The 24,956-nt window shown below is 48.9% G+C and overlaps 6 protein-coding genes across 6 annotated transcripts; 2 read left to right on the top strand and 4 right to left on the bottom strand.

Annotated features, from left to right (window-relative positions):
• Positions 1-1,476: 1,476 nt before the first annotated feature.
• Positions 1,477-2,768, top strand: EPUS_03341 (uncharacterized protein; the record flags this gene model as incomplete). Its single annotated transcript, XM_007805164.1, has 2 exons — positions 1,477-1,530; positions 1,599-2,768. The coding sequence occupies 2 exons, from the start codon at positions 1,477-1,479 to the stop codon at positions 2,766-2,768; spliced, it is 1,224 nt and encodes a 407-aa protein (XP_007803355.1).
• Positions 2,769-3,608: 840 nt separating this feature from the next.
• EPUS_03340 (uncharacterized protein) lies at positions 3,609-4,341 on the top strand (the record flags this gene model as incomplete). Its single annotated transcript, XM_007805163.1, has 2 exons — positions 3,609-3,774; positions 3,833-4,341. The coding sequence occupies 2 exons, from the start codon at positions 3,609-3,611 to the stop codon at positions 4,339-4,341; spliced, it is 675 nt and encodes a 224-aa protein (XP_007803354.1).
• A 1,734-nt stretch (positions 4,342-6,075) lies between these two features.
• EPUS_03339 (uncharacterized protein) lies at positions 6,076-8,276 on the bottom strand (the record flags this gene model as incomplete). Its single annotated transcript, XM_007805162.1, has 4 exons — positions 6,076-7,158; positions 7,350-7,803; positions 7,864-8,035; positions 8,132-8,276. 4 exons carry the CDS (start codon positions 8,274-8,276, stop codon positions 6,076-6,078), a joined length of 1,854 nt encoding a protein of 617 aa, XP_007803353.1.
• Positions 8,277-9,501: 1,225 nt separating this feature from the next.
• On the bottom strand, positions 9,502-10,335 carry EPUS_03338 (uncharacterized protein; the record flags this gene model as incomplete). The annotated part of the gene is made up of 1 exon (XM_007805161.1): positions 9,502-10,335. The coding sequence occupies one exon, from the start codon at positions 10,333-10,335 to the stop codon at positions 9,502-9,504; it is 834 nt and encodes a 277-aa protein (XP_007803352.1).
• A 3,077-nt stretch (positions 10,336-13,412) lies between these two features.
• Positions 13,413-16,535, bottom strand: EPUS_03337 (uncharacterized protein; the record flags this gene model as incomplete). Its single annotated transcript, XM_007805160.1, has 1 exon — positions 13,413-16,535. One exon carries the CDS (start codon positions 16,533-16,535, stop codon positions 13,413-13,415), a length of 3,123 nt encoding a protein of 1,040 aa, XP_007803351.1.
• Positions 16,536-18,072: 1,537 nt separating this feature from the next.
• Positions 18,073-24,701, bottom strand: EPUS_03336 (uncharacterized protein; the record flags this gene model as incomplete). The annotated part of the gene is made up of 2 exons (XM_007805159.1): positions 18,073-24,613; positions 24,676-24,701. 2 exons carry the CDS (start codon positions 24,699-24,701, stop codon positions 18,073-18,075), a joined length of 6,567 nt encoding a protein of 2,188 aa, XP_007803350.1.
• Positions 24,702-24,956: the final 255 nt, after the last annotated feature.

Genomic DNA, 24,956 nt, shown 5'->3' with positions numbered 1-24,956 from the left:
TTATCACCCTATCTAATGCTTTGTAAGCAAATTCTCTGAGCTCAATATCTTCGTCAGTCAAACTGGCTGCATCGCAAGTGTCAAGGGTCTATATTGTAATCAATGCAAGTGTGTGACGCTGTGTCGTAACAAGCTGATTCTAGTGCCAACCTAGCAATATTTATTGCCCCCTGTAGTACTCTGTCCTACGTAGTCATTGATTGCATGTTGTTGGACCAAAAGGACCGTAAACTAGCTTTTGTCTGACACATGTTCATTGTCACGTGTGGCCCCCGGAAAAGAGGCCTCAATCTACAGACCCGGAGAAATGCCTTCACAGATTCAGAAGCATGAGCAGAACCTCTCAGCGTAGTCCTTCTAAGCCTTAAATCATAGTGCTTGCTCTAGGGGCTATATCAGCTGTCATGTATGCGTCTGTAGCGCGTTAGCTGGATCTTCACCTATTCACCCAATGCCCACTACTTTATCAGACTCAAGGGGATCACTCCAGCCGTCTGCTGCTTCTGACCACCAAGTTTGTGCCAATTGGCCATCACGACTGTTTCCCTAGGATACCGCAACAGGTCACCTTCAGTTCCCATGACCTCAATCTCTCCTTCATCTTCGTAATCTCCAGTTCTGAACGCGCGATTTGGTACACAAGGAATTCTATTCGTTTGGCGTATGACTCCTTGGCGTCCTCTGTATCACTGTATTTGTGTCATAATAAAGCTGACCAATTGGAAATCACTCTTAAAAAGGTTTAGATAGATAATATGAGTGTAAAAATATATTTATGCTTCTCTAGTCAAACGTTTTGAGGTTCTTTTGTTGAAGAAATGATAATCTGTAAAACAGCTGTTTCGGAGCAAGCTTACTAACTTAGCGTCAGCCTAACAACATTTATGGCCCATCGGCCCCCCCATAGTAGTAAATAGAACAGCGCAACCTCACCTCTGACACTCAGTAGTAATTACCTATAAGGTCCACTCGGGCCATACCACAGTTTGGCCCCAGTGTCTGAACAAGCTCTAATAGGAGTCTTCACTTTTTGAATCGATATCGTCAAACAGCAGACAGGGTCGCTAAAATAAGAAGTAGGAAGTAAGAAGTAAGCTTACTACTAATTCTCTGCTATTCATGGCGTCGACTCCCGCGTCCTCAATCTCTTGTCGCGTCTACCTCGGTACTTCGACATCTCGTTACTATTCATACCTTATCTGCCTTGCTCTCAATACGAGGCTGATTATTTAAGGCTCTCATACGTTATTAGCGAGCCTTTGGCTCGGTAGAAAGAAAGCATTTATTTCCAACTACGGCCTTGTGCTACTAAAACGATTTCATTCGAGAAGTTCCTCCTTGGCTCTGCTTCTCCAGGGATGGCCAATGTTGAGGAGTGAATCCACAGCATGATATAACTCTTTCAGGGGGAGGGAGAGAAGAGACAATAGGCCAGGCTAGGCTAGAGAGGCATACCTGTCCTCCCTAGTCTGGGACATGGGCCCTAGGAGGTCCCACACCAAATCCAAGAAGGGTTGCAGTCAGTGTAAAGTAAGGAGAATCAAAGTATGAGCGCCAATCCCGCTGTCCTGTACCTCATGCTGATGGGACGTTTGTAGTGCAACGAAGTGCACCCAGTATGCCAAAACTGTGCTCGGCGTGAGATAGGATGCGATTTCTCTCGCAGGCCAGAGGATAGGAGCTCCACTGCGCGAGAGACAGACTCGCGCACTTCTTCCGCAAGTCAAGAGCCCAGCCAGGACAAGAGTCCAATCCATCCGGAGGCGGTGACAACAACACCACTTCCCGTTTCTGCCGCAACGATCGATCCGTTCCTTCTGCCCAACCTAGAAAGCACACGACGCACTACAGATTTGGCTACCGGTGACCTGGAGCTGCTACACCACTTCTCCACCGTCACATACACTACCTTGGCTGATGCTTGTGCCTCGGTGGACAATCGAGAGCTGTGGCAAGTTCACGCAGTACGACTCGGTTTCAAGCATGAGTTCCTGCTTCGAGCCATCCTTACTGTTGCCGCGCTGCATCTTCGCCATTTAAATCCCCTCCAAAGCTCCTACTATGATTTGATGGCTTCCACTCACCAGAATTTTGCCCTCGAGACCGCCCGAGATGCTCTCACCTCGGTCGACGAAAACAATTGCCATGCAATCTTCACCTTTTCCTGCTTGATCTTTGTCATGACTTCGGCTAGCCTTCGGAAACAGGCTGGCTCTGAAGCGCATCAAGAGATTCTCGAATGGTTCTTGCTTCTGCGGGGCTGCAATTCAGTTTTACAATTGCATTGGGACACTTTACGCAATAGCTTTCTCTATCCACTTCTCGATGAGGTCAATCAGACCGAGACCAAGGCTGGTTACTCTATCAAAGATGCGGACCGCATCATGGAACTCCTGACGACATGCTGCTACTCTGGTCTGTCTACAGATCCAGAGGCTTCCAAAGCATATGCAATGACTGTTTATGAGCTGATGAAAACTTTTAGCCAGGTGTCCATCTTACGGGACAGGGGTCAAGGGCTCATGCTCTCCTGCTGTATCTGGCCAAATACCATACCGCAGAAGTATCTCGAGCTTCTTGCCGACCAGAAGCCTGAAGCTTTGGTCATCCTGGCCCATTATGCGGTCATGCTTCATTGGGCTGATAAGGAATGGTTCATGAGGGGGATGGCCAGGTATCTACTCGACACCATCAAAACTTCAGTTGGCGAGGAGTGGCAAGGGGCACTGCAATGGCCCTCGAGTGTAATAGGATCAAATCTCATGTAATCTTTGTTAAGGACTGGTCGTTGGGAGCAGGCCAAATCATGCTTTGCATGAAACAGGATTAGAAGGAAGAAACGTGCAGTGATCATATTTGAGCGGATAGCGAAAGGATTTGTGCTGTCTGAACCAATTTCGTCAGACAGGGGCGGGTTGGTTCGTGGGCCGTGCAATACCTAACTTAGCTACAGTAATGATGACTAGTTAGTTAAGTATTTATGGGAACTATTCCTCTCCGCATCGCGAATATCTCTCCTGATCCCATTACCAAAACTCGTCCGTAGAAACCAATGACTTTGATCATGCCCTGCTCTCTTGCTGCAGCTACCTCTTCAGATCATTAATAATCAGTGCTAATGATTATTACTTCATGCGTCAAGGCTGTTATCATTGGGCCGCCGCCCGTGGTTGAAACCTCAGCTGTAGCAAGAGACTGACCTCGAAACACTCCACCTGTCACACAATCCATCAGCCATTGCCTGCGCAGGTCAGACGCGTTGATCCTGATGAGTCCTTCGTCTGGTCTCGTCTCTCATCTCAAGCAGGTCCCACACTCTGCGTGAATCTGTGCGCCTGACGGGGGTTTCGTTCTGACCACGAGTACTTCATGGCAACGCCACTTCTACCACGTTGCTCTCTTTTCCTTTTCCTTTTCCTACTTGTACTTGGCATACAGACACTTTCCTTGAAGTCCTTGTCGCTCTTTTCGACATACTGACGCCGGTCGTCATCGACCTTCTTATGCTGCGAATGACCTACTGAATCGCTAAATGAATCGACGAATATTCCCTGATCGCTGGCGACTACCTCACCCTCCCCCACGCTAGATCTGGAATCTGGCACGCCATGGCAAATAGAGTCCTCTTCGCCTTCATGGGCTTCGAGGCTCTTTTTGTTATTGGCGGCATAATCATACTTGTGGTTGCTCTGCTCACAAGAGCAGCACTCAACGGCAAGCAGAACTTGGACAATGTTGCGAACAATCTGTTGCTATCGCAAGGACCATTGACAGGTCTGTCGCAAGACTGCTCTTCCACTCCAACCACACAGAGGCTAATCAGTTGTTCCAGCCGCAATCGTCAATGCCGTGTTCGTCTTCGTAACCTTCCTCCTCTGCATTCCCTCCATCGCCGCACCCACAAACCGAACTTTCCTCAAAGCCCATGGCTATGCCGTCATGTGCTGCGCAATCTTTACCCTCGTTGTCGGCCTCGATATCTGGTTTCGAACCCTTAACACCCGTGCCAACCTAGCCACCGTCTGGGGCAATCAGACCACCGAGACACAATCCCTCCTCCAGCAGCGTTTCAACTGCTGTGGATATTGGAACGCAACGTCCCCTCCTTTTGTACCGGACAACGTGTGCACAAGTACCCTCGTTGCTGCAAATCTGCAGGGCTGTATCGGTCCGTTTTCATCCTTTGCCAATTCGCTGAACAGCATGATCTTCACAGCGGACTTTGGCATTGTCGCCATCGATGTTTTTCTAATACTTGGCATTGCTTGTCTGTTGAAGGACCGGAAAGAGAAAGAGCGATATGCATTGATTGACGCGAAGACTGGATTTGGACCTATATAGAGAAGGTCAATTGGAATGCTGAAGTCGTTGGGTTCCCTCCTCCCTCCCCTTCTCCCCAAAGAGGGGCGAGTCTCTGAAGGGAGACTCCTTCATGCCATTTCAATCTGTTTTCATTGAGGGCACTTTATCGTTTTCGCAAAGCATCGGCCTGCATCAGGTCCTTAGGGGGATAAGTTTTTTAGTCACCATTACCTTATGGTTGGACGAAGGCGCATTTTGTGGTACTTCATTTGAAGAAGCATACTATGGACAAGAAAACATATCAATCTAGGCAAAATGGATTACAACCCACAGCTTGATCCAGTCATGATATGTCCTACCTAAACATCTCAACCCTCATTTCTCCGTCTAAGGAACAAAAAAACCACGGGACTAAAAAAAAGGATTAGCTATACAATGCATCTTACTGAGCCAAAAAGGCACTCTTCGATCTCAGATCCCGAAGCCCCTCTTGCTGCTGATACCAGGCTATCAAGATTACCAGCTAACTCAGCACTGACTACCCTTCCGTGCCAATCAAGGATTCACACCACACTTGCCGTGGTGATACAGGCTGTATTATCACAAACTCGCAACGGGGGCGCCTTCGATATCATTCTTGCTCCCTGCTCCCTGTCCGTAGCAGTCGCTGATAAACCCCATGATAATATGGTCATCATCTCTGACACATGAGGAAAAAGGTGGGGGCCAACGCCAACAAGTGCTACGTCCCAGCTAGGAAGGCAGGGAGAAGGAAGTAATACCTTTTTGAGAAGTTGACATGTTTATTTCTTGGTTCCCTCATATATAATATACATTTTTTGTCCTTGCCGGTGGGACCGGCGTGCCCCGTGACGGGACATCGTTCAAGGTAGGTAAGTAAGTTGAAGTTCAAATTGAGTTTTATGTACTAATCAGCCCTCCCTCTCACGAGGATGCGGGAGGTAGGTGGTCCGGGGAGGGGGATGGCGCATTATAAAAAGATTGAATCGCCTTAATATTTGTACTGATGTTTCATTCCTTCGTTCTTTCTTTCTTTCCTCCCGCCTAGACCCGGAACGAAAGGAAAAGAACTCCCCATCATTGTCTAAACCACAAGGGAAAATCTGGCCTGGAATAGACCTTACACAAGGTCGATTGTTGTGGGTGTCCTGCAAAGCCCTGGGGTGGTTTTTCGGCTTGAAGAAGAGGCTGGTTAGCACGTTATTCCTCATCTGCTCTAAGTTATCACTGGGATTGGCTTGAAGAGCTTCTCCACAGACGCCGTCCTTCGTCACTTCTTGAATATTCCGCATTTAGGGGAGGGAATGCGGGTGCAATGGACACTCGTGTTCTCGATGTCATTTGGTGGTTCAAATTAGACTTGAATTTGTTGATATGGCTATGCACACGGATATGTGCTTGTAAAAGAGGCGGTAGACGTTTCGAATTCGGTGGTCTAGGCTTGGCCGATTCTTTACTCGCCATGCACAAGTGCTTGGGATACGGTCCGTGTTTGTGTCTCTCGAAAAGTTATCCTTCAACGCCATCTCCTGAGATTGAGTTGCCACTTGTGATCACATAATGCTTATAGAAGCTCAGCAGATAGAAGCTCAGCAGATAGAAGCTTAGTAGATAGAAGTTTAGCAGATAGAAGCTTAGCAGATGAAAGCTTAGCAGATGGAAGCTCAGCAGATGGAAGCTTAGCAGATGGAAGCTCAGCAGATGGAATCAGAACGGATTGTAATTTGTATCTTCTAGGAGGGGTATCCAACCCTAACCAGAGCTGGATTCGATCCGTTCTTGTGGAACCCGGTCGAAACGAAACCCCTGTAAATCCTTGAATTGTGGCCAGAGCCAGCTCGCAGATCTGAGCTGCTCCATATGTAAAGTATGATATGGTTGATTATGAGCGGCGACATATCCTGGAAAACTCTCCTCATCCGGCGCCACTTCCTCGATTCGGATGTCAACACCGGCTGATCTCATTGTGTCGAGGAATGCAATAAGATGAGTTGCTGAGGCAAGCACCCAGGGGTGACTTTTGCGAAGCAGAACGCCGTTCTCAGGTAGATCTATTTTGAATGTTATGTCCTTCAGGACTTTGACACTCCAGGGGCATGGTTGTTGAAAAAGTGCCAATAAAGTACAGGCCAAGTCAGCTTCGAGACACCGAGTCGTTGGCCATTGGATCGACCCGGTTGCGTTTGGGGCGTTTGGGGCGAGCTGAGCTGAAAGTTCCTGCTGCAGCCCAGAGACGTGGGCTAAACGAGACCAGAGAGCAAGATCTTCCACTAGTCGTTGTCCTACAACGGATTTACAATCGTACTGAGCATTTTGAAGTTGAGGGGGCGCTGGTTCATCGCGCGTAAAGAACTTCGTGACGAGGTCCGCAACATATGAGATGTTTGTTCTGTGCAGGATGCAAGCCGGATTTGCGCGAATGTTGAAAACTGTCTGTACAACCAAAGCCACTGCCTCGGGGTCTAGGTAAGCATTCAAGGCTGCTGTCATTGCCGTCAGCGTCCACAAAAGCTGGTCCCCTCTTCTAGCTAAATCATATACTGCACGCAGTTCCGAGGAGGGAGTTGATTCATCGGGCGTGCGTGTCAGAGATTTAACCCCTTTCTCGATTGAAAACTTCGCAGAGACTCCTGATTGGAATATGCGATATCTATAAGAGGTAAAGAGTGGTTCATAGTACCAAGCATAATACATTGCTAAAGAGAGGTTATCATTACGGCGCATCGCAAGAACGATTTTGAATAAAGAGCGAAGTTGCAATGCATTTGACTTGGTAGCCACGGTGACAGTTTCAACTGCCACATTAGCTTGTTGCAGCAATGACTGTAAAAATTCCTGTGGAAGCATCAGCGTGGTCAGTGCTTACAAGACACAAAAAGCTTGCTGGTACCTGTAAACTCTGATATAGGCCATATAAAGAAATGAGTGTCACATTCGCAGTGTTTCCCCTCTCTTTTAGTGACTGACGCTCTGGCCCTTCGCGGGTGGTATTTATCTTGACGACCAGATCCTTTTAACTCCTCGACCTTCCGGTCAATTTCTATCTGAAGCTGTTGGAGACGTCGTTGCAGATCGTTGATCTGTTGCTTCACTACTTCCTGGTTCGTTTCCATCAGGCCTGCAATATGAGCCCTCGAATTTGCGGTTTCGTCTCTAATCGTGGCTTTGATCTTCCCACTTTCCGAAGAAAAGGCATTGACATGCATAGTTGCTGCATCCGCGACAGCATCGAGTATCTGCGCCTGGGATTGGTGCCCTTCATCTGCTGTAAGAGCGCGTATCCCTTCATTTTGTTGATCCAAGTTGAAGGCCAGTGCATCGATTTCCTGGGTTACGATATTCTGCGTCTGTTTTTGGATCGATTGTGTTTCCTGCACTTGCTGTTTGATGTTCGCGAGGTCTTTCAGACTGATCTTTGCAGATTTCTCAAGTGATTCGAAGTAATTCTTGGCTTGATCGCCGGATAGGTCGAGCTGACCTCTTTAGGTGCAAGAATCAGCTTTCGAAGCTCAAACTGTCACAGACGTGGCGAGAATATACCTTAGGTCAACAAGAATATGGAAACTCAACTCCTGGCGGAATGTCTGGAGTCGTCCCTCAGGTCTCAGCACTTTTTCCTTGCCCCAAACTGACTTGAATGATTTGCGTAGACTCTGAGTCCTCGTGCACGGCTTTTTGGCCTTGAAGCTTTCCAGAGTCACCAGCAGCTCATCTGCTAACCTGTTACATTGCGAACGTAACCTTTCCAGCACAGGGTCTGGAGACTGTGGAGGACAATGTAATCTGCTGCTCAACTTCTTAATATCACGTATGATGATATCTTGCTCCTCGCCCTCTTTGGATGCACATGTTGCGGAGTGATAGATCTGTCCAGATTTCGAGAAAACTTCTGCAACAAAGTCAATCAACTGGACGATGTTACCTGCTAAGCTGGCTGCTGCAAGAGCTTCCATGGTCGAACATCATGGAAACGTGGGTGGGTAGGATACAAGGTGGTAGAGGTAAACCAGCTTTGGCTGCGGTCATCAATCATCATGATGCCATTGTCAGCCTTGCACATCTATCGTCCCGGTAATTGATGGAGGAATAGTAGACCGTGCATGGAGCCTGAGATGCTGCGACTCATAGTGATCGAGTAAGCCTGGCTGCTCCTTATTCTGGCTAGTAGGATGCCCTCCCCAGGTTGAACTTGGCTCATGTCTGACGACCTTCCTACTCCTCAGCTGCGACCAGAGGACTAAAAGGGGGTGAGTCTCAAAGATCTCAAATCCCAAGCCGGAGGCAGTGGAGTACAACCCGCACGACCAAGCGTCGCCTTCAATCCGGATCTGTACGCATGGAGTTGTGTCTGGATTTCCGGTGTGGTGAGCGTAGAAGACATGCCCCATAACCGCAAAAACATCATCCTAGGCCCAGAAGACAAGATCCACAAGCAAGGAGTCTGCGGGCTCGACATCAAGGGAAGTGCTTTAAACAAATTGGGGTTAAAGGACATCTGGGCAGGACTTCTGCTTCCTTCCCAGAAAGGAAATTGCTTCCTCTGGGCAGCCTGGGTTTGTGGTGTTGCAACCTGCACATGCATAAGGCCATCTGTCTTAACTGTGCTAGCAACAATCTTTACCTAGGCTAGCAATCATCTTTACCTAGGCTGGCAATAATCTTTATCTAAGCTGATAACAATTTTTACCTAGGCTGGCAATAATCTTTACTTAGACTGGCAACAATCTTTACCTAGGCTATCTCCATACGCCTTTTCTCTATCGGTCCTTTTTGTCAGCAAGATCTTCCCAACCATCCCTTCCATCCAGGAAGTCATCTAAATATCTACATACTAATCTATCATCTATCTTCGTCCAACCGTTTTCCTAGTAAAAGCGAGTTCGAATATTCGTCGCGCCTGTATGTGCACACCTCGTGAAAATGGCTCTTAGTGTTCCCTGTGTCTGCTGGCTGTCTTCCTGCAGAAGTAGGGGCGTGCGCTTTGCTCTCACAGTACAGAGCACAGACGGTAGCGGTTAGGGTATGCATCTCCCAGCTGTGCCTGTAGCAGGGTTGAGCTTCGTAGTCCAAGTCATCCTTTACCTTCGTCTTCTTGTTCCTGCTTCTTTCTCCACCTTTTTGGTTTTCTTCTCCCTGTTCTCAGACCTTCGTCTTCTCCTCTGCTGAACCACTTCTCTCTTACGGCAATATCTCCTCCCCCTTCCAGTCCCAACACCGACCCCCCATTCGACCATCCAGCTCCCTCACAACCTCTACCAACTTCTCAGCGCTATACCCACTCTCAAACAGCTTCTCCTTAGGCGTACTTCCCCAAAATTCCTTACTAAGATCCGTCTTCACCGTCCCTGGATGCAAGCCCACACATACCGCTTTCCCCGCGCTACTCATCTTTAAATATATATCCAAACTCTTGACCAGCTGGTTCACCCCTGCTTTGCTAGAGCGATAGCTATACCATCCCCCACGCCCATTATCAGAAACCGAGCCCACGCGCGCAGACATGAAAGCTATCACGGCTAGGGCGTTCAACCCTTCTACCTCCGGGAGCCCATCAGGGCTTTTCGCTTGCGTCTTCTTGGGCAGCAGCGGCACAAAATGCTTGGCTAGCATCATCGGCGCTAGAAGATTCAACTTCAGCGTCTCCAACGCGGAGTCGTATTCGATTTTCTCTGGCGCGCGTTCAGGGACTAGCATTCCAGGAATGCAGAATGCCAGTCGTAAATGCGCACTTGGGTCTCTGGAGCGGTTGCTATATCTATCGGAACAGTAGCCAGCGAGGTCGCGGATCGAGGATTCGGAGTTGAGGTCGCATTTCTGGATATCGAGACGTGAAGAGGCGGAATCAGGAGAGATTGAAGAAGGGAGGTCAGACAGAAGGGACGAGCGCAGAGAAGAGACGTCGGTGCGCGCGGTTGCGACTATGGGAAGACTGACAGGAGTGGTCAAGAGCAGATGTCGGGTTAGCGCGTGGCCAATGCCGCGGGAAGATGGGGTCACGAGGGCCCACGCCATTCTTGTGTAGATGAGCGAGAAAGGGAGATTGAAGAGAGTGCAGCACTACGCCGGCAGCAAGGAAGGGTGGAACAGGAAGGTATTAAGAGTGCAAGTCGGAAGGCACACCATGGGGGAAGTGGGCCGACTGAGGGAGGTAAAGAGAGGCCTTGGAAGGAATGATAGCGTTGTGCAAGCTGTTACCGTCGCAGCGTCACCAGAGATAAGTCGAGACGGTATGACTCGAAAATATGGTTGAGCCGTGGAGCTAAACAGAGCTCCCCAGATTGAAGGACTACATGGTGTCCATGGTACCAGAATTCAAAAGCAAGCGACAGATGATGTTGTCATCCGATGTGTAGGCTAAGTTAGTAATTAAGCTTTAGATCTTAGACCATTTGGCACACACCTGACTACTTATTACGTACCACTGCAGGAAAAGGGGTAGCTAAAGATACAAGCTAAGTGCCGTTAGTGGAAATGGCAGCTATTCTGTGAAATGACGACCATATTAAGACGATAAGAGAAGCATATTTTGACTATATTATGATCATATTTCCAGCAAAATACGTTGAAATAATAAGATTTTATTGGATCACAGACGGCTAAGCTGCGTATCCTTGTACTACGGGGGGAGGCATAAGTATTGTTAGTCTGGTGCTGGTAGCGGCTAGTTTCTGTTACTCCGTTATAGTGCTGTGATTTGTTATTGCAAAGCTTGATTTAAGCACGACCATTCCAAAGAGCTAACATTTCACTCTTAGTCTGATATCGGCTTAGCTGTTTTGTACAAAGAACGTTTTGGAGTAAAGATACCTGATGCCCCCCCGTAGTACATTCTAAGCAATCTTATGGGTTAGGCATATGGCTCTCCTAGCATTATTTGAAGAGGGACTCTTCCTGCTAAGTTCTAAGTAAACATGAAATCTGGGCATAAATCTTCAGATTGGTGAAGACAGCCGGCTGACTGAATACTCCTGAGCCCATTTCCTCAAGACAAGAGATTTAGAGAACACTTAGATATATCGTTGTACGGCCCTGTCCACAAACGATAGCCGGGACTGAACGGGGTAGCAAGAATCCATTTGGCACGTATCAAAGGTTCTGTTGGATCGATGTGCACTCGGACCTCGAGCATGTGCTGGAGAATCAGCACGATGAAGCCAAAGAGGAAAATGTCTATAGGCTCCTGGAAATGTGGGTGTAGCATCCAAGAAAGCGTCATTGTGGTTATCCCTAGGACGGCTTACGGCAGAAGAATCCAATGAGTATTGTCCGTTATAATATACACCCCCGAATAGTCCCATCAGTATCCTGGCTGGGAGAGTTTGTCGTCCAATACTACCATGATGGCAAATGGGACAGGTAATAGCAAGGCATGAGAAGTGATGAATGCCGCGAGAATACCTCGATGTGATGCAAAGTCCTCTTGCTTATTGTGGCTGAAATCTCTTGAAGGAGGACCAGTGGTGGAATGGACCATGAGAAGCCGTTGTTAAAATGATGTGAGCGAAGGCTGAGTGCAATAATTCGTGACTGAACACTGTGGAAGTAATGGTTCTACGCACAGATGGTGTGAGTCACTTAAAAGGATAGTGTAAGACGTATTTGGAACCGGATCGGTGACCCTGCAACCATATGGAAGGAGGATCAGAAGACTTGATGGAACTGTCCCAATAGACTGCCGGATACGGAGGACGAATGCTGCTAGTACTTAGCGTTGTCGATCTTGTACACCATTGGATATTGTGCATACGTAGTAAATACTTCTGCAAAGCAGGCCCTTGCGGCGGCTGCTCCGGGGAATCGAGTGCAGCTAGAGCCCTTGGAGGTACAGAACAGGAACAAGGGATAGATATAGACATCAAGATATCGTGTTGTACCTCTTTTCGAATGAGCTTGTGTAAGCCCGATCGGGGCAGGATACGTGAAGAGCTTGAGGACTTGCGCAAGTGCTATCACACGAAGAATAGGGTACCGGATGGGCCCGCAGGGGGTAAGCTTGAGAGAATTTCTGCTGTGATTGATATCGAAATGTTGCACTCGATCTGAGCCAAGGGGAGGGATCGGTGCCGAATTCTTGCATGGCCTATCATGCAAGATACCTATGCCATTAATAACTGCATGTGCATGTCCACCATCTTGGCGAGAAATGTGGTGTCATCAGTCATTAGTTTCTGCGTCTGCAGTCTGCCGTCTTTCGATTCTTAAGAGCGCGTACGGCCTAGTAAAGCAGGTGAATGGATCGGGTAGGGCAGCAACAATCATGGCATGCCTTGACGAAGTTACCTCCAGGCTATTGGGACATCCGCTGTGCAAATGCGGCCGCAAATATGTGCCTGGTTCTTGCAGCCATCCTCGTTGCAGGCATGCTCGACATGGAAGGGAAAGAGAGAGACTAGGGTGGAGGGATTGCTCTGGCCGCACGCCCGATCGGGAAATCCATCAATGGGAGCTGCTTAACCTGACGACCCTCTTGCCGAGGCAATTGAGATACTTATGCCCTGGCGTTGTAAAAGGCCAACGCACGTAGTATGGGATCCGATGTGCTCGAAGCGTACATTTCAGTCGAGTCACAGAAGGAGTTGATCGGCGGTGCCTCGGGCCACACAGAGGACAGCTTTATATACTTTACTATGTTCTTTTGATCATAGGATTAGTGCTGAAAGCATGTCGAATGTCTCCACGGTAAAAGAATAACCTCCGAAACCCGCCTCTTATTTTGAGTAATATAATGGGGTTGTGCTCCTAAACTGCTTTAATAACTATGGCACGAAGCTCCGTCTAGATGTTCTTGGCGTCTTCTCTTAGAAACATGTTGAGATCATGTCCTCCTTTCAGAGAAGCCCAGGGCCTTATACTTAGTCTCTGGTGTAACCACGTTCGAAACATTAGCAATAGATGACAACTCTTCAACCTCTTCCGGTACATCTAGAGGATTACACTCCTACCCCTTGATAGACGACACCATAAAGTAATAGAGGAAGATACAAGAGTGCAATATGTTTTCCCTCCCGCAACTCAAGGCCACCATTCGTCTCCTTTACCAGACTCCCATCGCAGCTCTTCGTTCACTGACAGTCTCACCCACGCAATGATCAATCAAGAGAACCACTCTTTAACATAGTCGCCCTGTTAAATCCTTCTAATTGGTTCCTGATCGTTTCGTCTTTGAGGGGGGGTCCAGAAATCACACTCTCACCCATCGAGTTCCTAACACTGCTGTATCTGCTCACCAGGCTTAGAGGTCGATTATCGTCCACTCGCGCACTCTTTGCCCCTCGCAAGCTGACATCTACGTCATCCAAAGTATGCTTTTCGGGGTGATCATGCCTGAAAGTGTCCTGGTCAAGCCCTTCCCAATCTTCAGGGCTAAGGGAGCATTCGAAGCTCTCCGCCATTCTTTTGACACGCTCCATCTCCGCTCCTAATAATTCCCGGCCTTTGACTTCGTTAAGCCCCTCATCTGTCTCCACGAACGTTGTCAGTTTCTCCAGTCCACGGCTCAACAGCTTCATGGCTAGCTTCAAGTCAGAGCTTTCACGTTTCAGCTTCCTCAAAAGTAGCTGCTCCTTCAAATACTTCTTTTCTTCTTTGCGTGCGAGTACAGCAAATGCTTGTTTAGATGGAGTGGACTCGAAATCGCCTTCCTCTGCGGCCAAGGGAGAAATATCGTTGACGTCTTGAGAGGCTTCTGGACGATGTGTGTTCTCCATGTCATCACCTGACGAATGAGGTGAGGGCTCGGATAGGGGAGGAGTGTACTGTCCACTTGGCTTCCCTCCGGTAGCTCCGTTTAAAGCTACTGCTGTATTAACATGGCAACGAACCCTAGTCTTGCTTCTTCGCTTTCTCGGTTTCATCTCTTTGCCTATTCCAGACATCGCTTTCCCGCTGTCAGTCCTTCGCACCGATCTAGTTGGAGTAGAGGCACAGAACAGTTGGGTATCGGGATTCGTCTCCGCAAGGACCATGATCTGGCTTTGAGTCATGGTACTCTGGCTCGTTTTGATGGATAGACTACAAGGGATATGGTGATTTGGTCGGCGGCTCGCTTGGCTTGAACCCCCAATGATGGTTTTGTGAGCTGTGTCGAATGGGCTGACGGGCACCAGTGGAATATGCCTCGGCGACCCTTTATTAGCGGTCGAGGAAGGCTTTGCGGCTACGCTTGCCTCTTCGAGGCTACGAAGGTGAGATTGACTGCGAATTCTTGCCGCCTTCTCCTGTGCAAGATCTCTCATTTTTAATTCTTTGATATGATCTCTGCGGGAAGAAAGCGCATCATTGGTGAGAAAAGGGAATTTGGTTGAGGCTAGTCCAGTGGTATCTATCATGTCGTATCCTCGGTCAATATCGCTGGCTGCAAGACTTCGAAGGTCCTGGCTGCTGCCCAGGTAATATTGATCAGAGCCAGACACGTTTACACTTTCGCTAACAGCCAAGGCCGCCTTCCTTTGAGGATGTGTCCGACTCGGCGTTTCTGCAGCCAGTACGCTCCGAGCACTGCTAATCGTGCTGGCCTCTTTTAGACTTCTAGTACCAGGACTAGTCTGGTGACGATAGTGGCCTTGGGACGATTTCATAGCCTGGAGTGTTAAATTTGAACTTGAGGAATTGGCGCTGGTGGTTTTCCTGTGCTTCGGCCCAGGAGAAGTGGTGGGACAAGTAAGTCGTGTTCGGGTTGAGTGTTGTGACGAGGCACGGGAAGAGGCGCCAGCCTTTCTGAACTCCTCCGGGAGCTCAGGCAGGGGTCCAGCAGGTGGATCAGTGGGTGCTGCTACCAGCTGGGGGGGTGTACTGTTGAGAGAGAGAGGCGGGCTCGGACCCATCAGGGTCGAAGGAGAAACTGGTTGACCGTTATTCATTTCGGCCTCAATAGCTTCTAATGCAATCGTTGACTGGCTTGTGTTAGGGGCCGACCCGTGCTGGGAAAGAACTTCGAAAGATCGGGCTTCTCGCAAGTGAGGTGTGAGGCTTGCTTTGACCTGCATACAGTGCATGTCGGTTTCCGTGGCCCAGTCCCTTTGGTTGGTACATTCCTGTTTCGACTGGCGGGTAGGCGTTGGGCGGGCAGGAAGTTGCTTTACTAAAACTTGGAAGCTCTGCCGTGTGGGACCTGTAACTAATTTTGTGGTAATATTCGACGTGCGTGGAGCTGGCACATGAGGACCTTTGGCGTCGACGTTCTGAGACGTATTGACTTGAAGTTTGCTTGCTGAAATGGAATCAGCTGCTGAAACAGGCTTCGTGACATTGACTCCGGTAAAGTGCAACTGAGCTTCATTGTAACAAAGCTCATCATTCCCACCGTCAGAACCTGACTTGAAACCACCAACACTCTTGAATATTTCGTCCCAGGATTTGGACAGAGTGGATCGATGGTACTTTTCCAAACCATGTCTTGCCTCGACTTGGTCAAGATCAATGATACTGGTGCTGCTTTCTTTGTTGCGAAGTGACCGTGGTGGATGGATTGCTTCCCCTTTTGCCAGCCTTTCCATCCTGGCCTTCGCATCTCTGCTGCGCAGATCTTTCTGGGAAGCAATAAAATCCGGCTTTTGGAGTTGTCCAGCAATATCTTGGTCGGCCCCAACAACCGCCTCTGTCCGAAAGTAAGTATTGTGTTTGGGCCGGATCAGCTGCTTCAGGCGCATGTTCCCTGCCTTTAGGATATTCTGACTAGACCGAGAACGTGGGAGACGCAAGAGCTTTCTGGAGTCGAGTCCAGCTTTTTTCATCGAGGCTTGGTCCAACAGTGTATTTGCTGTGATAAAAGTCTCAGTAGAGGAATTGTTCGTCTTAATCAACGAGTGTTCTGGCAGTGCTGTACTTCGCGTATCAAGCAAACATTGTTGTTTTGTTTCGGCCGGTTTCGAGCTCTGGTTATAGTATTGACGCCATTCTGGATTTTCTTTGAAGCTGGTTGGAATATGAATGAGAGGCAGAACCCTCAGCATGTTTTTGTCATGAGCAACTGGACCAGTGTGACGCTCTATACTTCCTCTGGCACTTCTGGTAGAGCTGGGTATCGTCCTGGGTACCATCTTGAAAGCATTTGCTGCCGCCGCATTTCTTTGCTCCGCTTGTCCAAACTCTTCGTATATGAGTCGATCTTCTGGATTAATCGAGCCCTTCATGAGGGGCGACTGGGAACGAATGTCAGTCATGACAGTGATAGCCGATGCTGTTGGATGTGGATAGCTGTTGTCAGGGTTCATGGCACCTCGAAGCTGGCTCTCCAATGAAGAGTGGGAGAAGCACACGTAATGTGATGCTCGGTCGGCTGAGAAGAGCGATCTTGGTTGTTACAAGCGATTCACCAGATTTGCGCAGTCTCGAGCACCCGGAGCAAGAGCACGGACTTCAGAGGGATGTCATATCATGACACAGGTGGAATTTGACAAGGCTCTCCCACGTAGGACGAGGGCGATTTGGCACGGAAACTGTGTGGCTGTTCAACGTTATACAATGTCACCGGTGGACAGAACGATCAAATATCACAAGTTCCGCATAGTCTTGGATAGAATCCTGTGATCGACCATGGCTGACGGGTACGGCAGCGGCCGCACAGTGAACATTTCAACCAAATCCTGGGGCTGGTTCCGACGGAGAAAAAGACGTTGAAAAATGAGCAAGGGTGTCGCACTGACGTGAGAAAACCGGCCAGGGTAAGATCTGCAAGGAGAAAAGAAAACGTAAGGAATAGATTGACGCCGCATGCATGCAGCAGGAGGCAGCGATACATGGAAGCCGTTAGGATCTGTGCTACCCTGCTGCAGAAGATATTTCAATATGGAGCGTTTATGCAAAGCAAAGATGTCCTGGGGTCTATCATAGTAGTCCTGTCACTTGCTTCCAAGCACGCTGAAATGCCCGGCTCGAAAATGAGACCCAACATACTGTGAACGTATAGGATGGCTTTGACTCGAGCGTAGCATGGTCGAGAGGGATTCTCAGACGTCGAGAAAAATCCGATTTCGTGGATTCGTATGCAAGGGGTTCGTGATGAGGGTAGAAGGGTGGACGTGTGACCAGCCACTTTTGAAATATAGCTGCACTTTTTCATAGTGGCAGAAAGAGCTTGCAGGGTCAGTTGGTTGATGCTTTATGCATTGGATCACAGCGTGGCCGGCATACGCTTTAACGGAGTAAGGGAACACGAAGTTTCTCTTGACAGCTTGCAACAGTGTAGAGGTGAACCAAGTTGTGCTGTATGATGACATCTGTCGCTTGGACTACTAACCTACGGGTGGGGTATTCAATGCCCATAAGGCAACACAAGGGCCTTGACTAGTCGTTACTTGACAAACCGGGCGTGCATATGCAGCAAGTATTGGTGGGCTTCCGGGCCTCCGGCCTGTGTCGAGGTAGCAAAGTTGGGAGCAACTTAACTGCTCTGTACCGTACTGCGTGGGCAAGGATAATCCTGCAGCTTAGACAAACGGACAGGCGGTCTAGGATGGATCAGCTGGTGTTCCCGTCTGGGCTGGCATCCGCAAATTGCCGTTGTGCTGCCACTCCAAAGAGCGAGTTCGCATCGTCTTACCTCCCAATCTACGTAGTACATTGAAACTGGCTTGCCTTTTCTAAGCAGCTATGGATAGTCGCCCTAAGCTCATGATCGAGGAGCACAACAGCTAAGTTGGGCTCCATAACACGTACTTCCCTCCTGTATGCGAACGCCAAAGAAATACCCCCGTCACCAATGCATCCACGCAAAGCTATCCCAACGCGAGCGAGATTGTCTCACCTTTGTCATTTTCTTTTCAGGAATACGTCGCTTTCCTTGGGCTTCTTTTTGATGATGACTCTGCCAACTGAGCCTGAGCGGTTAATCGCCCCGGGATGCCGAGGAGCAGCACCCATATCAGGCTTCCGACCATCTATTAAACGCTTTTCATCATCGACCCCCGTCAAGTCGACAGTACCGTTGCCAGGCCTCATAGCTTTTGGTCCTCTCGGTGCGTTGACTGGGGACACTTCTTCTCTCTTGCGCTTTGTATCTGCTTTGCTACGATTCGATAGATCACTTCCAGGTATTGGACCTTGAGATTTTCCTTGACCTGGTAGAGTGCTTTTCACGGTGGGAATACTCGCACCATGCTCTCCAAGCTGTTTATCTGCTCGTCGTTGCTTGGCTCTCGTTCTTTCCCTTGAGAAATCGTCTTCCTGTATTTGGACACGCTCTTTTTCTGCTCTGCCTAAACGAAGATTTGGAGGTGCTTCGCAAGCTCTTTGGCCGTGACCGACCTCGCCACATTCGAGGCAGCGAGGTTCGGGGCAATCCCATGATGAGTGAAATGGGCTACTACATCGGAAGCAATTGCCCTGAGTGGCTGATCTTGCCGCGGCATTCTCGCAAGCATGAGTGAAGTGGTTATCTGATCCACAAACGCGACATTTTGCCAGATCGTTGAGCCCATTTCTGCCGCCAGAAGGTCCGTACACACCGCCCAGCCCACTGTTCTGATGCCGAAATCCATTGGTGGGTGTATGAACAATGTCCCTAGAGTATGTCGAAGACACAGGTGTCACTGTCTGGGCTGACTCCGGTTGAGACGTCACGGATTTGGAGCTAGAATTCGGATTTCTGGGTGAACCAAGGTTGCTTGAGCAAGGGGCACCAGCAGCCAAATCCAACGAGCTGGAAGCTAATGATGAGCTCATACCAACTGTAGCTTCTCTCTTTCTACCGTGGCTGGATCTCTGATCTGCATGCGTGGGTTCAATGGAAGACGTTATGGCAACGGATGGTGTGCAGGAAGTGACATCGTCCATTTCAATGTCGTCACGTATCATATCCACAGTGAGGAGCGGCCTGTGTAAGAGCCGTGGTATATCACCGTCAGTATATAGATTCCTCGCCTTTGCATCGGTGACAAGATCGTTCCAGAACTTCCCCTTAATCAGCGTCTTAGAATCTCCCAAAACCCAAAGTGAGCACTTGGCTCTGGTGAGGCCAACATTCATACGTCGGATATCGCTCAAGAAGCCAATGCCTTTCGTTGTTGCACGTACACATGAAAAGATAATGATCTCGCTCTCACGACCCTGGAAGGCATCTGTGGTATTAAACTCAACGGCCGACAAGATACCTTCACCGTACCGACGAGAAAATCTTGCACGCAGCTCCTTTAATTGACCCTTGTAAGGTGTGATAATGCCTATCTTCCCTCTAAAGTCATACTGTCTGCAATCAGTTGTCAAACGTTCGTAAAGCTGCATGGCAACTTCCAGCTCAGCAATGTTGACCAGGGAATGTCCCTTTGGAGCACTCGATTGCATTCCTTGTACATCAAAAAATCGGTACGGGGCAAGTAACGAGGCGTAATGCCATGGGCGTGCTCGTATTTTGGACATGTCTTCACCGTCCTTGAGCCGGCTCTCGTAGAAGGTCTTGCTAGGGAACCTACTGATTTCTGGGTGCATTCGGTATTGCGTGTCCAGTAGGTGGATGTCTTTGGGATGGTTCTTTTCCATGCGTGCGAACAAACTTTGCTCGAACTGAAATCGCGCAGCCTCCTTGGATAAAACAGTGGGAGGCAACTGCTTCGGATCTCCAACCAAAACACATTTTGAGCAGCCATATTTAAGGGGTATTAATGCGGATAGTTCAATCGACTGGGCTGCTTCGTCAATAATAACCGTCTCGAACTCAATGTTCAAACTCTGGAAGATTTCATGGCCTGACCCGCTCAGTGTGGCGCAGAGCACGTCTGCCGAATCCAGAATAGATTGTTGAATACGCCTTCGTTCGAGTTCTGCATCTCGAGAGGCCGTCTTCTGTTTGTCTCGAGCTTTGTCAATCTGTAGACTCAACTCACCCCTCTTTTTCTTTAATCTGTCCAACGCCTGCGAGTCGGCCTGTGACACTGGTTCTCCCTTGGCCCTACGCTCGTCCATTTGAATCCTTAGGGCATGGAATTTGTCGGAAGTGTCCTTATGTTCGGTCATGATGTCGCGAATGTCTCGATCACTCCCATGCTTTGGCGTGGCCAGATTGAGCTTTGCATTTACTAGCTCTTCAAGCGTGACATCTTTGATATTGCTGTTGATTGCATCACTGCGGCCAAGTCGTACAATGGACAGCTTTTCCTTTCGTCCGTCGAGTGTTTTTACTCCATCCCTGAATCGCATGACTAGTTCGTCGACCGCTGCGTTGCTGGGGGCGCATACCAGGACCTTCTTCTTGGCTGGAATGGTAGGCTGGGTTTGATGTGGATGCCCATTAGAGGTTAGGGAGCGCGAAGTAGTGTTTGCTTGACTGCGAAGAGAGTCCGTCAACATTGCACCGACCATAGCGCATATTGTCTTTGTTTTACCGGAACCTGGCGGCCCTTGTATCAATGTGAATGCGTCATTATCGAGCGCAGATCGAACAGCCTTCGCTTGAGCTTTGTTGACATTGTAATTCTCAACTAGTGGGTGAAGCTGCTCTTCAGAGTAATTGAGAATCGGTGATGGCTTTGCCTTGATGACTTCTTCACCAAGGTCGTAGAATGCAAGTGCTTTCAATGCACCATACTCGCGTTCTAGGGGAGTTAGTGACAAAAGTTGCACACCCCAGAGGTCAGTGCCTGGCGCTAGCATGGAAAGAAGAGGGTTGTTCGCAGCGTTGACCCGAAGGACTATTTCAAGTTGCCCTTGCTTCGAATTCTTCTCCTTGACTCGGGCCAAGCAATGCGGCTGATCAGGAGCACTATGTGGCTGTGGATTCCTGGACAGGAGCACCACGTCCGCCGTTCCGATTCCCAACTCCCTGCTCTCTGCGAATGACATGGTGGTACTGACCTCGACGCAACTGTCAACACTGAGACGATTCGAGACTTTGATTTGGAAGGACTTGAAATTTCCATCTTCTCTTGCAGAACGGAAGCTCTGCCAGCCCTCTAGGATCAAGAGCGGCTCGAACGTCCTCTGATAATCCAAGACGGTGGAGAACGTATTTGAGACCAGCGTATAATCGTCCTTGCCAGAGTCTGGAGGCAACTCTGTATCTGCGAAGAAGTCCCATCCGAGGATAGTCCGATGAAGATTGGAAAGATCTGGAGAAAGTCGAGCGCGCATGTCATTTCTATGCAGCAACCTTTTGATCTTCTTTACTGGGCCTTGTGGGACCTTTGCACCAGCCTTGACCATTGCAGGGAAGAGGCCAGCTCCTGTCTGTTTGACAGTTTTAACTTTCGATCCAAAGAGCTGCTTATCCATCTCGTCTTCCGAGTCAGTCTCCGATTCTGATGATACCATCATACTTTCTGCTGCCAGAGTATGATCTTTGCCCTTGACTCCGATACCATTCACTCCAGATCCTTGGTTTTTGGTTTGCTCGCCAACGCCAATCCGTCCTCGCAATTGTGCGGCTGCCTCCCTATCACGAGCCTTTCTCGCCTCAGTCTCCTTTCGACGTGTCTCTAGAAAAGCAGACACCTCTTGCTTCGATTTCTGCGGAATTGCCTTGTTGATCACTTTGGCCGATATCTGTTTGGTAAGATCAGGTTTCGCACCCTTCTGTGCCTTTTGGTGCACTGGGAACCGAGCTTTGCTTAGTTCGACCGATTTTGACAATTCATACAAGTCCTTGTCCAGAACATCAGAGTCATTGAACTCGTCCACACTTTGCTCACGTGAAGCAGAAGCACTGCTCTCCAACCCATCCCCCTTTGTACTTTGTTTGGTCCACTCCGTAAGGCTCTTCTGCTTCATTGAAGGTTCTTCTACAACAACTGGCCTCTTGTGATAGATCTCCAAGGCTCTCACGATCTCTGCCTTTTGCCGAGCTGATAGCATCGTCTTGATGGTCTTCTGTACAGCTACTTCTTCGATGTATCCGAGGCCCTCCAAGGGCACCTTGATGTTGTGATCACTTAAACGTTGAAGCATCTTTGTGATCAGCTTCACCAATGTGGCAGACAGATATTCATCCCTAAGGCGAAGCCATTTGCTCATCGCTTGGAGGGTAGCAGCAGGGGAGCCGTTATTATTCTCGAGGAGCAGTTTATCAACAGCTTCAGTCGACTCAGACTTTGCGTTGCATGTTGCATTTGCAAACACGTCATATTGCTCAAATAGAGCCTCTGCATACTGCATAGCGTCTCGACAAACCTCTGTCATCAGTGCTTTATCATGGTATAGCGTGTGCCAGCGTTCTGTGTCCTTGAACACAGTTTTCAAAACTTGCCATTGGTACGTCCAATAAGTCTGTGCTGCGTGAAAATCACGAGGTTCGAGGTTACTGTCCCTCAACAGGCCTGTCTGTGTGTCGGTAAGAATATCCAATATGTCCATGCCTGTCTTTAGTATTCGAGGTATGGAGGCAAAGGTCTTCATAAATGCGGTCCGCCGAAATGACCACGAGAGACTATAAAGAGTGGTACCTGGGAATGCACGAAGCAAATGAGTCAAGGCTTCTTTCTGCCCTGGTTGGCCACTGACGTTCTTAATAAGATCATTTGCTGCCAGATAGGTGCCCTGATCGGCCGAAAAGAGGGCAGCGATCAGTGGCATGCTGGTCTCTTGTGTCTTAAAAAGGTGATCCAGATGTTCCGGTGCAAAGTCCGCAATGCGTTCCAATATCTGTTTGAGCAGATTGGTGATCTTGTCGAAGACATCGTTGTATTGCTGTGACTCCTTAGGCAGTTCCTTTGACCGTCTGTTAACGAAATTTTCAAGACCGGGCAAGGCCAGGGTCCCACGAAGGCATGCCTCCGATAGCTGCGTGTTACTACTATGGAGGTTTTGCACCACCACAGACCAGATATCGGGAGTGTATGTGCTTGGCCCCTGTTGCAGTATCTTCCCAGCCAATATCGTCTGAAAGTCATTCTTGAGTATCTGACACTCTAAATCTAGGGAGTAGCGAACAACGTCCGTTGCCGGTGGCTCGAGATCTTCCGACGTGCCCAGTGAGCTGGCACCGCCTGGAGGCTTCTCTATGATATGGACTATGTGCTGCCCAACAATATCGAGTATATCGGACACTACGAATCGTCCTACAGATTGGCGCAGCTCAGGAGAGTCCGAGAATTGCTGAAGGACCTCAAGAAGGGTATTCAAGGCGGCTTTATAACAAGCTATTCTTGCCTGCACCGTCAGATTTGAACTATACGCCCGCTGGAAGAGTTGCGCAGCTAATGCTCGACAGGCATGAGGTTGGTTCGCAGGTTTCAAAGACGATTGGAACACAGGTATCCATGAGAGCATCTGAGCGGCACTCGAGTCCTGCTCTGAGTCATGCTTACTGGTGTCTTGCAAAAGTTTTTCATAGTAGGGACTGCTGAAAATCTGTTCAACCACTGTTGAAGGAGATATGGATCCCATAGCGTCCCAGACGTCAGTAGGAGCTTTCTGTAGAAGAAGTTTAAGGGATTGAACGATGAATTGTAAGCCAGATGTCTTGACTGCTAGATGATCTAGGGCCATCTTGCTAATGTCAGGTTCTAGAGATCTCAAGTTATGCGTAATCTGTTGCTGATCCAGGCGCCCCACAATGAAGCGTAGACCATTCCAAAGACGCCAGACTGCCGCTGGTGAACGTTCTTCGTATGTCTGTGTGAACCGCTTCTGCAGTACATCCTTTACTGTCCAGGTCCACTCGGCGTCAGTAGGGGGCCGATCAAATCGAGCCCACGCCGCTGAAGCCCACATAAAGCGATGAGGTTGACTGTCAAAGAGAAAGCGAGTAGCAGCAGGAACGTAGTCTCTCGTCTTCAGAGGCCTTTTTCCCTGGATGAGTTTAAAAGGCTTATCAAAATGGGCGTCGAGGAGATCCCCTTTTCGTAGGAAAGCCTCGCAGCTCAACGCTTCAAATATGGAGAACAGCGATGCTTGATCAAGGCAGCTAAGGTTACGCTTCTGTTCGGGGACGTTCTGCAGTGTGACTTTGGCCCTGTCCAGACCCTTGATGATACGCTCTATATCCACGTTGTCGATGATGGAGAAGAAGCTCTTGATGTCATCATCTTCGAACTGTTGCTGTAAAGTATCCTTCAATTCGAGTTTGGCAACGTAGTAAGCGGGTATGCAGAGGTCACATTTCGAAAGAGCATCATTGAGCCTTTCCCATATGTAGTTCTTGTAGGCCTCCGTTTCTGGACCATCGTAGGCTATCAAGCCCATGGCATCCATGAATTTCTGCCGGCGATCTTTAGCTTCCTTGATCCTTTGACGCTTTGTCCGGTCGCTCTGGGCCTGGCTGCCATCTTCGCCAACTAATGTATCACTCTCGTATCTGTCGAAGTCATCCTCGTTCTGGCGAGGGCAGAACAAGTGAATTTCTGGTGAAATTTGTTTGATGTCCCTGAGGCGGAAAAGTTAATATAACCCGATTGTTCGAGCAGCAGCCACAAAGATGAGGCTTACTCTAAATATTGGATGAGGTGTGCCATAGCGACCAAAGCCTTAGCTGTTCTTGCGGTGCCCTAGAGGTAAGGTCTCAGGTGGGTAGAGTGAGATGTGAAGGGATTGTCGTCTGGATGTAATCGTATGCATTACAGGATCAATGTGGTTCAGAAGAGTCATGTCACTCTGGCGAGAAACATATTTCATTGCAGACCAAACGACAAAAGGAGCGGACGCTCGGGAAGAGCAGGCAAGGCGAAATTAAGTGTTCTCTGAAGTGCAGTGGCGCAACCTGAATGTTG

Source organism: Endocarpon pusillum, assembly GCF_000464535.1.
Source record: "Endocarpon pusillum Z07020 unplaced genomic scaffold scaffold4044, whole genome shotgun sequence".
Lineage (NCBI taxonomy): Eukaryota > Fungi > Ascomycota > Eurotiomycetes > Verrucariales > Verrucariaceae > Endocarpon > Endocarpon pusillum.
This window is presented reverse-complemented; position numbering and strand designations above follow the sequence as displayed.